We start from the raw sequence: 14,956 nt of genomic DNA on the forward strand, positions 1-14,956 counted from the left end.
AACAATAATATCTAAGTAAAGTATGATTTTAGTTATCAAAAACGGCTCTATAATAGAAAAAATATGCCTTAGTGATTTAAAAACTAGGGTATGTCCCTTTAATAACAAACAAAAGCAAGAAAAACTCATTTAACTTATTGAAAGGCTTTGCTAAACATCTGTATCACATCAGTACAAAGAGAAAAATCCATCTTTATTTATCCACACACATGTAAATGAAAACAAAGTTATTACTTGATTTCTATTGTCATTAAAATGTATGTTTTACAAGCATCGAAATAAGTCAAGAATGGTTGATCAGGTTACCAAGAGGTACCATATTTTCCGGCCTATTATACACTGGTGTATAAACCGCACCCCTTGTTTTTAGACCAAGTAACTAAACGTCAAGGAACCTTACTTTATTCTTAACAAATTTGTTTTTTATCAAACCAAAAGCACCACAATCTAAATTCTGATCAATTGTGTGCTGTTTAATTATAAATTACACACAGAGATATCATTGCAACGAGACCAGTGATATGAATAAGAAAGTACTAGCGTATTTGTGAAAAGATTCTATTAGGAACTGTAAACTTCATAAATGTATGGTAATCTATAGGTAACCTGTGAAATAACCTAGAGGTAACCTAAAGAATAATCTATAGATAGGCCTATCCTAAAGAATAATAACCTACAGGTAACCTAAACAGTAACCTATAGGTAACCTAAAGAGTAACCTATAGGTAACCTAAAGAATAACCTATAGGTAACCTAAAGAATAACCTATAGGTAACCCAAAGAATAACCTATAGGTAACCTAAAGAGTACCCTATAGGTAACTCAAAGAATAACCTATAGGTAACTCAAAGAATAACCTATAGGTAACCTGAAGAATAACCTATAGGTAACCTAAAGAGTACCCTATAGGTAACCCAAAGAATAACCTATAGGTAACCTAAAGAGTACCCTATAGGTAACCCAAAGAATAACCTATAGGTAACCTGAAGAATAACCTATAGGTAACCTAAAGAGTACCCTATAGGTAACCCAAAGAATAGCCTATAGGTAACCCAAAGAATAACCTATAGGTAACCTAAAAAGTAACCTAAATGTAACCTAAAGAGTAACCTAGACGTTACCAGCCCTGTTATTTATGGTAACCATTACAGGGGTTACCACAGGTTGTTTATTTCAATGCCTGTTTTATATTGCACCACAATGCGTAGTAGGTTTTTTTACGTCTCTCCATCTACAAAACATAGCAAAGCAATCTTTTGCTCTCCTGATAATAATTCCAGGTGAGACTTCAAATAAGGATGGTTATTCAACATGTCTCAACAACAAGCAACATAAAATACCAAATAATAAAGTTATATGATGGAAGGCGAGTGTAGAAACACCTCCCACTTTCCATCTTTGGGCGAGTATGAGACAAGGGTGAGCGACTGCTCGTGTCTGATAGAGAGGCGCCTTCGGACAATTTCACAAAGCTTTGTAAGTTTATGTCTGCGACTAGCAGTTATACCAGGCATACATTTACAAGTGTTTGACATCTATTGCACTAAGAAAATTACAGCATTAAGGAAAATGGTGCATTTTAAGGAAAAAAGTAAATGAAATATGTGTATTTCTAACTATATTTGTTGTGCTATAACAGTAATAGGAATTGTGGTTTAGTCGTAGATTTACATTTAGGTACAAAACCAGGTTTACGATGTTTAGTGAAATTGGACCCTGGTTCTTATTAATACTACACGGACATGAAAATAGTTTCATATTATTGGAACGCTTAATGTACACTACACATAAACATGTTACTCAGTTTATTTCTCTGTTATTTCTTCAAACAGACAAATAAACTGTCAGGGTTTTTTTCATTAGAAAATTCCAGTTTAGATGTTTAAAAGCACATAATGTTGATGCAAAAATATTAATAATTATAACAATATTATTTGCCAATATGCTGTATTCTACATCATAACAAAGCAATATGATTGCATCAATATACAAAATCACAAACAATAAAATAGCATTCGTTCATCTCAACAGAAAAGCATTCAGTAAATGAAACTGGAGACTTGTCCCCCTAGCCAAACATCACTTTATACTGTGTCATTCTTCTATTCGTTTTCATTTCTATTTCATCCAAAATGCCCGGGTTCATTATCTCAGCATCTGTCCCACAATATCACCCTCTAATCAATTAAAATATAGATCCTGAGCCATTACAATCTGGTTCAATTTTTCTTCTTTTGCTTTCCGTTTGTGGCATAACTAAAATTAAAAGAAACAAAAATAAGAAAGCTGTACACATTTGCAAATTTATATCAAGCTAGAGTAAAACCCAGGGGCAGCACAGTGGTAAAAATAGTGGTACGGCTTGAGGTTGCCAGACTCTCCTTTCAAATTCACCTATGAAGACAGATACAACAAATATAACCCATAAAAGAAAAAGTGGTACGGCCATGCTGTACCTCTTTGAAAAGTGGTATGGCCATCGGTCGTACCATCTGCACTGCTCATGAAAAACTGTTTAATGCAGGCTTTGTTATACATGAATATTTATTTAAACATTGTTTATTGATATTAAATAAAGACACTGATTAAATAAGACTGAATATCTCCTACTGAAAATATGTCTTATAAAAATATAGTTTGTAAAAACGTGGATACTAAAGCAGAATAAATTTAGAAAAACATAAATATTTAATATCTCGTAAGCTTTGATTTTTATTTTAACGAGAGCACACTATCCACTCAGTACTAGATATTGTTAAGAGTCACAATAATATGTACCTGCAGGTTGAAATTAGAGAATACTCAACGAGCTACGTGTCCGAGGCAATACCGCTTATCTTGCACGAGTGATTTGATGACAACATCAATTCACGAGTGCAAGATAAACAGTATTGCCAAGTAGCGAGTTGGGTATTCTATTTATTACCCATTATCAATCTTGATCATTTTATGAAAGATTTTCAAACGATACTGTTATTGAAAGCAAGTTTGCATTGCGTCATAGCTGTGATGTACGTATCGCTGATGACGTAAGTTAGTTGTTGACATGGATACAAAATAGTTACAGTTGTTTGTTGTTGCCCAACAGTTGTGATGTCAAATCCTATCATTAAGCTCTGATTATGGAGTCAAAATGTATCTAGGGGAAGAAATGGGGGTTTTCTTTCCATAGGAAAATATCACTTTTCTTTCCCCACTTCTAATAATAGTTATTAGTAATAATTATACTTACTGTTCTTTTTTGAAGGAATGACTGGATAAACGTTTCAATGTCAATTTTTTCTGAAAATGCAACATATATTGAATTACAGTATGAATAATATTGGAGTTTATTAAATTCTAAAATTTTAAAGCATTTCTTTGTGGAGGATAAAAGTAATAAAACATGAAAATAGAAATAAAACAAAGGGCCATTAGGTTGAGAACAATATAAATGTGTAAAGATATGTTAAACAACATGGAAAGTCTTGTGTCATGAGATAAATGGGTAAGTGGATCGCATGGTAGGTGGATGGTTTTGGATGGTTTTATGGATGGATGGATGGATGGATGGATGGATGGAAAGGTTTGTTTTGTTTAATGACACTACTAGAGCACATTAATTAATTAATCATCGGCTATTTGATGTCAAACATCTGGCAATTCTGACATATAGTCTTAGAAAGTAAACCTGCTACCTTTTCATTAGTAGTAAGGGACAGGAAAGCACATACCACAGCCTTTGACCAGTTGGACCCAAACAGTTGAATGGATGCACCGAAATGGTCCGATACTGCGACACAAGTGCTTCAGGCAAGCACTCTACCAACTGAGCTAAATCCTATGGATGGATGGATGGATGGATGGATGTGGATGGATGGATGGATGAATAGAAGGATGGATGGATAGCCAGATGGACAAAAGAAAGACAGATGGATGTATATATCGATGGATAAACATAACGCAGTGTGTTCCAGCAATTGAATCTAAATGCACCTGAACCATTCACTCATTGACAAAATATTAACGGCATATTTACACACAGACAGATCAACTTCCATACCGCCCACATACTAAAAACCTACTATTCAACAAATCTTCTGCTATTTGTTCTGTTTCTTCCTCTGCTTCGAGAACGGCCACTTTGAGGTTTGTCTGGATGTGGGTTGGATCGAACTCGTCTGCCAGCGTCATGTGACGTTCACAGTTCATCTCCAGAGATTCCTTCACCTCATCCAGCTCCTGACACTGCCCAAGTTAAAGTTAAAAGTTTGTTTTTCTTTAATGACACCACTAGAGCACATTAACAGGAATCTTTAAAGCTACATGTTCTCGTTATATCATGATAATGTGGATTCAGGGATAGCTCTGGATGAGTAAAACATTTCGCCAAATCATCTTAAAAAATGCTAAATCACTGTTATTTCCACCCAAAAAACCCATCAATTAGTACATGAAATTTGTTTGTCAAATCAAAATAAAATTCGCCATTTGTTCCTAAAATTCGTAATAGGCAAATCTGGTGAGTAGCAGAGCTAGCCCTGGGGTTAATCAACACATATTAGGAATAAACAGGCCTGACAACCAGAACAAGTTGTGTCCAATGTCATGTTCTTATGAAATGAAATTTTAACATTTAAAAACAAAATCTGAAAAATCCAAGAATAATGCAATTTTATTTATGTATTTACTCAAATTATAATTATATCCATGTAATCCCCATTGGAAAAAAACCTAAGTTAAACAAGAATTCTGCAGAACTAAGTGTCTTCTCTACCAATTAATTTCAAAACGTTTTTTTCACATGCATTGTGACAAGCATCCATAGGTGCAACTGTTACATAAATTTCATTGATGTATGACTTATAGTGTGTGAGAATTTGAGCTAAATGTGAAATTTTAAACACTGAGCTGTTGAAAAAGTAAATTATACTTTAGACAGGTTTCACTATATTTCTAATCTTACTTTCTGGAGAATGGCATTCTTCAGTTCCTCGAGGTTCGGTCGCTGCTGTAAGTTCTCCCCTACAAGCAACAGCGGGGCAAAATGTGAATAACAGTTACCTGGCCTGGTGCTTATAAAACTTTCATGGGCCCTGATTTTATAATTGATGTTACTGGCCTATAATATACTAAGAATAATCAATGAAAAACACAACATCATTTAAAGTTTGTTTTGTTTAATGACACCACTAGAGCACATTGATTATTAATCATCGGATGCCAAACATTTGAAATTTTGACACCCAGTTTTAAGAGAGGAAACCTGCTACATTTTTCCATTAGAAGCAAGAGATCTTTTGTATGCACCATCCCACAGACAAGATAGCACATACCATGGTCTTGATATACCAGATATGGTGCACTGACTGGAATGAGAAACAGCCCAATGGGTCCACAAGCAAGGTATGTTTAATCATAGATACCCCAAAATTATTAAATTTTTTATTATATATGAGTGGAAGAAGCTATTGATGACCTATTACATTCAGCTCAGCTCATTTTGATCAAATATCTCAGTCTATAATTTGTGCCCAAATTTAAGGATTTGCTCCAACACTGGGGTGCAGAGGTAATTGTCCCCACTGCTCCTCCCCACCCCCCATCTTGTATGCTTATGTTACAGAAGCATCTTATATCACTTCAGTTAAGAAGACTCTGTTTCACATCTTATATATTATTAATGTTAACACATGACTGAGAAGTGGTGTGTAGCACTCACTTGCAAGTTCCACACACTGGGCCGACAAATCTTCTCTTTCTTGGGCAATCTGTGATAACTGGGGAAGCTCTCGTATTAGTTCTAATATTTTTTCTTCATTATCCACGAGCTCCTGCAGTTCAAACAGCCTGTAATAGAAAGAAAGAAAGAAATATTTTATTTAACGACGCACTCAACACATTTTAGTTATGGTTATATGGCGTCAGACATATGGTTAAGGACCACACAGATCTGGAGAGGAAACCCGCTGTTGCCACTTCATGGGCTACTCTTTCCGATTAGCAGCAAGGGATCTTTTATTTGCGCTTCCCACAGGCAGGATAGCACAAACCATGGCCTTTGTTGAACCAGTTATGGATCACTGGTCGGTGCAAGTGGTTTACACCTACCCATTGAGCCTTGCGGAGCACTCACTCAGGGTTTGGAGTCGGTACCTGGATTAAAAATCCCATGCCTCGACTGGGATCCGAACCCAGTACCTACCAGCCTGTAGACCGATGGCCTAACCACAATGCCACCGAGGCCGGTAAACCTGTAATAGAGAACAGTGTCAAAATTTTAAATCACAATCATCCATAACCAAAGATACACTGTCCAGATAGCAGTGATGTTTCAGTCAGTGATTATAATCAGCTCAAACAACCTGAAACTGTGTGCTGTAATTGTTTATATGATGCAATTAATAAACAAATATGCCGGGGTTTTCATTTGTTTTCATGAAACATAAAGAAAACAGATAGTGAATATTAGGTATTAAAGTTAAAATTAGCAATATGTAGGATCAATCAAGGTAAAAATTACAACATGGTTCTATTAATTCATAATTTAGGTAAAGTGTATATGGACTGGTTACATATCTGCAAATTATTCTTAAATGACTGACCGGCCTTGGTAGTGTCGTGATTAAGCCATCGGACATAAGGCTGGTAGGTATTGGGTTCGCAGCCCAGTACTGGCTCCAAACCAAAGCGAGTTTTAACGACTCAGTGGGTAGGTGTAAAACCATTACACCCTCTTCTCTCTCACTAACCAATAACAACTAACCCTCTGTCCTGCACAGACAGCCCAGATAGTTTGTGTGTTTGCCCAGGACAGCGTGCTTGCACCGTAATTGGATACATGCACGAAAATAAGTTAAAATTAAATTAAACGACTGAAGAAAATACTTACTTTTTATCTTTTAGAGATGGAAATGCTTGTAATACATCAGGCAGTTCGTGGTCTCTGTTAGTATTACTCAAATTACAATTCTGAAATTATATATTTTTAAATCTTTAAGAAAGTTTTATATAATCAAACATAACAATATTCACACATGTAATAATTAGTTGTTAATTAATAGAGTACAATAGTGTTAAAGCAATATATGTCCCTTACCGACCACCAACATATTTCCGTATCTCATAAATTCAAGTGCCATGACTCTGTGAATAATGGGTAAATCGCCATGAACGTTAAACTTGGATTTGTAACAGTATATGATAAAGTTATACAAAATTTCATCTCAATATCTTCAGACACTGCAAAAAAAAGTCTGGGAGAACTAAATGCAAAGGCCATAAGGCATAACTCTGTCAAAAATGGATAAATCACCATGAAAGTCAATCTTGATCTGTAACAGTACATGATAAAACTATACACAAAATTTCTGCTCAGTGTCTCAAGGACGTGTAAAGAAAACCATCCTGAAAACTATATGTGGGACAGACAGATGGATGGACAGATAGACAGACAGGACAGAGAAAACAAATGCACAGAATACCTACATACCCTAAAATTAAAACTTTTCTGGCTGTACAAGACTCATTTGTTCAAATGTCTAAATATACACGTACTGGTATTGAAGGCGCTGAATCCAACCCAGCTGCCATGCCATTATAAGGCACTCTGGGGGGAATGGTGGGGGGATTTGAACTGGAGACAATGCCAAAGTTACTTCTCGGTGTGTAGTTAGGATAGCCCTGTGGCATCATGGCAGAAGATGGTGGAATTCCAGGATACATTGCAGAGGGAGTCTGGTCTAGCCTGCATGACAATAAAAATCACAGGTTCTGAGAACAGTGAACACTCAAAGAAAGGTCAGTACTAAAAAGAGTTCATTTGCATATAATTTAAATATTTTATCCTTGGTTCACCAGTAATTGAAGATGAATACAATGCTACAAAACAGGACTGAATAATCAATCTTGTTGTCTGAACATTAAAAACATTTCTGATATGTGAGGCCATACTTGATTTTGAATGACTTAAAGGTAATGTCTCAAAGACACAGTGCATATTTCATTATTTTTACATTCCTTTCTGATTAAATAATTACTACATTAATCAATCTCACACATAATCTCTGCATAAATAACTTGGGAATATTGAAATTGTAACGTGGTTGCATGTTATGTAAACAGTCGCACTCAGTCCAACAGATTTCCTGGGGTTTTTTAAAATCTTATGAAATCAGACAATCCACCAAATCTGGCACATGGATTGTTGGCAGCTAGATGGGGCTGTCACAAAGACAGCAAACTTGTTGACAACATCTGCTTGGAATGTTATGGACATTTTCACCTCAAATGAATGTGCCCATTTCCACTGGTCGTCTTGTACATTTGTGTTCTACTTAAATTATTTGGCTTTAAAAATTTATTACGGTAATATAATTGAAGGTATGTTTACATTTTAAAGCAAAAATAAATAAATAATTTTGGTGGGAAGCCGCCTTTAACTAAATTTGAGATAGCAAATTTAGTGGCCGAGTTACATTACAGATGACAAACTGAAGGCAGAGTTGTACAGATTACTTGACTTGACATTTATATACACTGGTCAAAAAGTTATTGGATGTCAAACATTTCATAATTCTGACACACAGTCTTTACAGAAAACCTGCTACATTTTTCCATTAGCTACAAGGAATTTTTCATATACACTGTCCCACAGATAGAATAGCAAATAACACGATCTTTGATATACCAGTCATGGGTACTGGTTGGGATGTGAAAAAGTCCAAAGGGTCCACCAAGATTTGATCCTACAATCCAAACACCTCTGGTAAGTGCAGCTAATGGTCAACATCATAAACTATTTTCTAAACATTTCAAATAGTTAACAATAGCTTAAAAAACAAAACAATCCCAGACCCACCACCTATATATGGCTATAACCATAATTCATTTATATACTAAAATACCAATACCATGTGGTCAAGTGGTGTCCAACCATTCCTTTAGAAGTAACAATGACTAAGCTCTCAAATGACCAATTCTGACCAAAAATGTTTAAGCAATCAAATGTTCCAAACATATTAAAGCAGCCAATAACACCATAAACATTATTATTATTATTATTATGAAATATGGAAATAATTACATATGGGGTAGAATTCTTGGTGGGTTTCTTCTAAATTCCTCAACAATGGCTTGTATGGCTTGACCTAAATCTGAATGCATGGAAAACTGTAAAGTAGAAGAAAGGGATCTTATGATAAGTCATATATCTTAACATTCTTTATTAAAACAAAAATAATTACAATGATATTTAAAGCTGTAAGCAGTGATAAAACAGACCCAATGTTGCTGATACAGATATATGAAAGCAAAAGAGACAGAAAACAGAAAATTGCAATTTCAATACATGCATTTTGGAACTTAACATTACTCAAAACCTATAATGGGCCCTTGTGCTTAGTTATATATCTGCTATATTTTAATTGCTGAAATGAATACTACATGTATATTGGATGCAAAGGAAGTACTAATTCATATCATTTCCAAAAAAGCCAATAGAATTCAGTATATCACAACACCGATAACATAAGAAGACATTCTGTCTATTTTCACTGATGCCACCTTGGTTGCTAAAGATGGATTAATCTGTCATTCAGGGCTCACCCTGTACACTGTATAGAAATGAACAAATTGCTAATTTGGCAAAGTGGCTACAACATTTATTTTTTTGGCTAATAAAATATTCCTTAAATTAACCATATTTTAATCATTTTCACAGACATATTCTATATATCTGAAAATTGGCTAAAACAAAATATGTTCCAATGCGGGCCCTGGTCATTATGACAATCTGAGAAATAATTACAGTGTTAATATTGGAGCAGCCCACGACTTTCATCTGCACATCAACCCATGGATGTGTAAGGTGCGGTTGAACTGTAACGGTAGGTTTTTCCTGAGGGAATGACACTGGCAGGGTGCTGAAATACAACAACAGAAATCAGTGAGACGGAAAACAAATTAAAATTTGTTTTGTTTAACGACACTACTAGAACACATACATTTAGATTTATTAATCATCGGCTATTGGATAGTAATTTTGACATACAGCTTCAAGAGTAAAATTGCAACCTTTTTCCATTAGTAGCAAGGGATATTTTACATGCACCATCCCACAAACAGGATAGCACATGCCACAGCTTTTGATATACCAGCCATGGTGCACTGGCTGGAACGAGAAAATCAGTGAGAAACACAAAAGGAATGTTTGCTGATGACATTTAACGACATGATTAACTACTTTGGAATAGACAATCTTAATAGAATAAATAGTGAACTGAAAACATCTAGGGTTAATTGGTGACTATTACTGTATTAAGTGTCAAACATAATTGTGAAATTGATAAAAATCAATGCACAACATTACACTTGCATACAGGGTTGTGCATGCACACTGATCACAGAAAATGTTACATCGTTATATAGAGATTATTAAACGAGCTTGTGTGTCGTACTGATTTTATGAAACGAGTGTCATGATTTTTGTATTGCCCATCGAGAGCAATATATGAATCCTGACACAAGTTTCATAAAATTAGTACGACTCACACGCGAGTGTAATAATTTCTTTATTATCCATATTATTATTGTTGTTTTCTTTATAATAACAAAACTCAACTCAAAAAGGTTTGAGCCACAACTAGAAGAAGACGACAAAATGACGTCATATTTCACATGCAGTCTGAGCTAGGACTGGGGGAAGCAAAGTCATGTTGCTTCCCAAAATTACGTCATTACACTTGTTATTACACGTGTGCTTCATATGATTATTATTAACTTGGTTATGTTGAACCATATGGATAATAAACATGTATATTAAGGCTCAGAATGGATAGGAGGCAGGCAGCAATATGCTTCCTAATAACCAGTTTTACATGCAGCTTTTCAGGGCTAGCTGTGGGCCAGCAGAAAACTTCGCCAGATTATCAATTAAACATCCACATTTTGTAGATACTCAGTTATTTGGTAACAAAATATTAATTAATAAATGAAATTCTTTTGCAAAAATTAAAATAAAATTTGCCAGTTGTTTTTCAAATTCACAATTGGCAAATTTGTCAAGTGCCAGAGCTAGTCCTGGCTTTTTGACAATACATGTATGTCTGTACTTCAGATATATCGAGATTCTCCATTTTTAGAATCTTATCCAGTTTTTTCAGCTTTGTCAAAAAGTTAAAACTATATGTCTTAAGTTTGAGATTAATTTCTAGAAACACTTCTCATTTTCTAGAATTTGCTTCCATCATGAAATCAGCATTGCTTCCCACTCCACAAATTGAATTTCAAACTTTATATATATACTCATATGCTGCATTCAATAAAGTGTACACATGAACAGATGTTTTAACTTACATAATAAGTGTGATGTTTGTAGAACCACTTGGAACTGTAACCCTGTATTCTTCATCTCGTACCACTTCAACAGTCCTGTGAAACAAATAAATAAATACAAATGACTGCATGGTACATGAAGTACACGTATACATGTAGACATCTATGGGTTTTTCTTCATTTGTTATAACAGGGCTGTATTACTAGAATGGAATACACATGTTAGGAATTATAGTGGACCATGATCAAAGCACTCTGACAAAGTGAACTGTAGTGAACATGCATTTATTGTGAATCTGTTCCAAAATCGTTGAAAATGTGGCACTTTAGCAAAATGTTCTTTATTGTTATACCATAGGAAGACCAGTCTCAATGAGCATAAGCATTCAGTTCTGCAGCATGTCAATATTTATAAACAGACAACTTATTATCCAAATAGCTACCTTTTTATTAGTAATAATTTTCTATGCTTCAAATGAGCACTAAACTGGCTGCTATGTAGCAAAGTTTCCAGCATGTGCCTCAAGAACTGCTACATGCATCAGCCGTAGATATTGTTAACTACATTATTACTGTTTAACAATATTATAATATACATTGTCTCCACTTCAATTGATATATTATTAAGGACCCTTGGTACATAATCAACCTCACATGGCAAACGAAAAAAGTCAAGCCCCATACCGTGACTGACAAATCATTATTCTAATATATGTTTTCTTATGTTTTTCATATAGATTTATAAAATTCAAATGAAATCTTACAAGTATCTAATAGAACAATCTATTCAAAACACACTGGCAACATACTTTCAACGTAAACAAGCAATTTCTAGGACGTATTGACCTTTGACGGGCTGTTTCTGTTGTCTATTAGTCAGTCAGAAAAACAGAGATTGCCCATTGGACTGGTAATTGCATTTTTTAAAACTCTTCTGTCACAATTGGTACTCACATTTCGTGATTGGGCAAGTACTTTCTGCACCCCTGTATTGCTTACACTTTTTCAGCCATAACTTTCCCAAACAAAATCAGGGCTTCTAGATTATGGTAGCCCCACTCCCATGGCTAGTGATATTCAGTGTTGGGCTAGTAAACAATTACTATAACTAGCCCGACAGCTAGTGAAAAACCCCATTGTCAAATGCTGCATTTACATATTTTGTAAATATGAATATCCTGCTCCCTCTTTCCACCCCAATCTAAGCATTTTTAAGCTCAATCTCCCTCTTTAGGTGACATATCTGATTATTATTAGTAAAAGTATTTTTTTTTAAAGTAGGGCTAGTGAATTTTTAATCATGGCTAGTACATTTTTAAAATTAGTGATCCCATGGCTAGTGGATTTTTATTAAATTCTAGAAGCCCTGCAAAATTGTTCAGTATTTTATCAAAATATGTAATGTTGTTCACAAAATATGTAATGTTGTTCACAAAACATGTAATGTTGTTCACAAAACATGTAATGTTGTTCACAAAATATGTAATGTTGTTCACAAAACATGTACTTATAATAATCTATAAAAAATTGTTTAAATAGTTTACAGCAAATTACAAAATGAAGTCCTTGAGAAACAATGTTAAAAGGCAACATTTTTCAAAAAAGAATCTAACAACTCTGATATCTTGCGATCGTGTTATAAGTTGAACAAATGAATGGTTATAATGAAAAAGTTGTTTGGTTAAAAAATAAAGATGCATTCTGAGTTTTAATAAATATATAAACAGATATCCAAAAAAAATGTGTTAAAAAATAAAAGGACCACATATTGTTGGCATGTACCATCCATCTATGTAAAATAGTTTTTAAAATTAAGTTTTCTTTTAAATTAGTCTTTGAAAATCATAGAAAAAAGGTATTAAGAAATGTGCCATGTTTACAAGACTTAGTGGGTTAAGTTTAATCGTCTTTCTTTGCTTGTTTTAACCTTATTGTTACGAACACATCTGTGAACATGACAATTTTTTTTTTACTTTGCCCACGCAAAAGTCAAAGATGTCAAAAATCTTCAAATGTTCATACTGCTGCACACAATCAATGCAACCACTGAGACAGGTCCCTAACCGAAACTGGGAAACAGATACTGAGACCAAATACAACATATGCTGACGTTCTATGAACTTAATATACGGGTACAGGCTAAAACGGAACCGTGCCAAAACGGAACCATTTTCTTTGGCGAAAACGGAACCTATCATGGCTAAAACGGCACCATATATAAATATATATAACTTATCTTATTTTTAATTTCAGGATTAGGGTTAGGGTTCAGAGCGATGAATAGGGGTTGGGGGGGGGGGGGGTGTGAATTCGGAAGTCTTTCCATTTTGATGATGTAGACTGGCCACACTGGTCAAACAGATTAGTTTTTGTAGTAGTAAGCATTAAGACGGATCTGTATGGTGGGGTTAATTATAACAACAATACAGGAACAATACAACAAGGAAAAGTGTTGTCTTTATTGAATGTGTAAAAATTAAGAAATGCATACACAGCTCACGTTTTCTTCCAACTTCCGGTGGTCTCTTTGTTTTGACTTATTTTATTGAGAAAAATAAAAGTTCACAAGAGCTCTCCTCAGCAAGATTGGCGCCTAGCTCTTGTCAGAGGCGGCTCCCAATGGGAGCGTGCTTGAACAGTTATCTGATGGAAGCACGTAAATAAATTTACCTGACCTGAAGATTGTTTGTGCAACTATGGTTACTATCAGAAGTGACACAAAAACATTTATTTTTTTCTTTTAATAAATAACTTTTCATTTGAGTTAAGTCGTTTTGTTGGGTTTTTTGGTCTTATTTACTATTCTTCAAATAAAATTCAATTATGGTGCCGTTTTAGCCATCGTAGGTTCCCTTTTAGCCATAAATTTCGGTGCCGTTTTAGCCAACGCAGGTTCCGTTTTGTCCAATTTGGTTCCGTTTTCGCTTGGTGTCGTTTTGGCACGGTTCCGTTTTAGCTATAACCCGAATATACTATGTCAAGACACAGCAGATAACCAAGCACTTATCGCTTGATTGTCTTTTTTAACAATCACAATAAACTAGAACTAAGAAATAGTGATTTAGAAATATCGTAATGACTCATAGTCATATCAAATCTGTTGTCTCGATTCTTTTAACTTTAAGATCAGATTCATTGAGATTCAGTAGATTACCCAAAATTTGTCTTCCGCAAGCTTTCAATTTGTTTTGTTTTTTGAGTTTGTAAATTTGTAGCAGTTGGGTTTTTCGTCTTGCCTCCGCCAAAAAGTAATCGGTGCATCGTGATCCTGATAATTAACTATTACGAATACATAAATGAAATTTCACATTTCAGAGAAGTGCACTTTCACTTCTACGGGAAGTCTAACTACGTCATCAAAATATGTTGTTTCCGGTCTATGTGACATTAAAATAAATACTACTATATGCTATATTACAAGTCGTAGTTACTGAGACACTGGCACACGCACGCGCGCACGCACACGCACAGTGTCACGCACGCACAGAAGAAAGAAAGAAGAAAAACAAGAAAAAAAACCCACTAATTAATGACGGTTTACAAATTGGCAACAACGGCTCAAAATGAAAGTTTTGTTTTTGTTTAACGACACTACTAGAGTACATTGATTTATTAATCACTGGCTACTGGATGTCAAACCTTT

General features: G+C 34.7%; 1 protein-coding gene across 1 annotated transcript; it reads right to left on the reverse strand.

Moving 5' to 3' along the window:
- On the reverse strand, positions 1–14,640 carry LOC121375802 (vacuolar protein sorting-associated protein 37A-like). The gene is made up of 11 exons (XM_041503458.1): positions 14,468–14,640; positions 11,335–11,409; positions 9,788–9,902; positions 9,065–9,150; positions 7,537–7,726; positions 6,872–6,951; positions 5,702–5,829; positions 4,946–5,004; positions 4,065–4,227; positions 3,233–3,282; positions 1–2,256 (listed from the first exon to the last, which is right to left on the reverse strand). The coding sequence occupies exons 1-11, from the start codon at positions 14,572–14,574 to the stop codon at positions 2,182–2,184; spliced, it is 1,128 nt and encodes a 375-aa protein (XP_041359392.1). The 5' UTR covers positions 14,575–14,640; the 3' UTR covers positions 1–2,181.
- Positions 14,641–14,956: the final 316 nt, after the last annotated feature.

This window comes from Gigantopelta aegis, chromosome 6, assembly GCF_016097555.1.
Source record: "Gigantopelta aegis isolate Gae_Host chromosome 6, Gae_host_genome, whole genome shotgun sequence".
Lineage (NCBI taxonomy): Eukaryota > Metazoa > Mollusca > Gastropoda > Neomphalida > Peltospiridae > Gigantopelta > Gigantopelta aegis.

What these genes read in the sequence shown, in the direction of transcription:
- LOC121375802 (XM_041503458.1), bottom strand. Translation starts at nt 14,574, where the DNA reads ATGCACCGATTACTTTTTGGCGGAGGCAAGACGAAAAACCCAACTGCT. An exon ending in CCAGTGTGTGGAACTTGCAA is followed by an intron (nt 5,005 to 5,701) that starts GTGAGTGCTACA and finishes TGTTGCTTGTAG; the next exon opens with GGGAGAACTTACAGCAGCGA. An exon ending in AGAATGCCATTCTCCAGAAA is followed by an intron (nt 4,228 to 4,945) that starts GTAAGATTAGAA and finishes TAACTTGGGCAG; the next exon opens with TGTCAGGAGCTGGATGAGGT.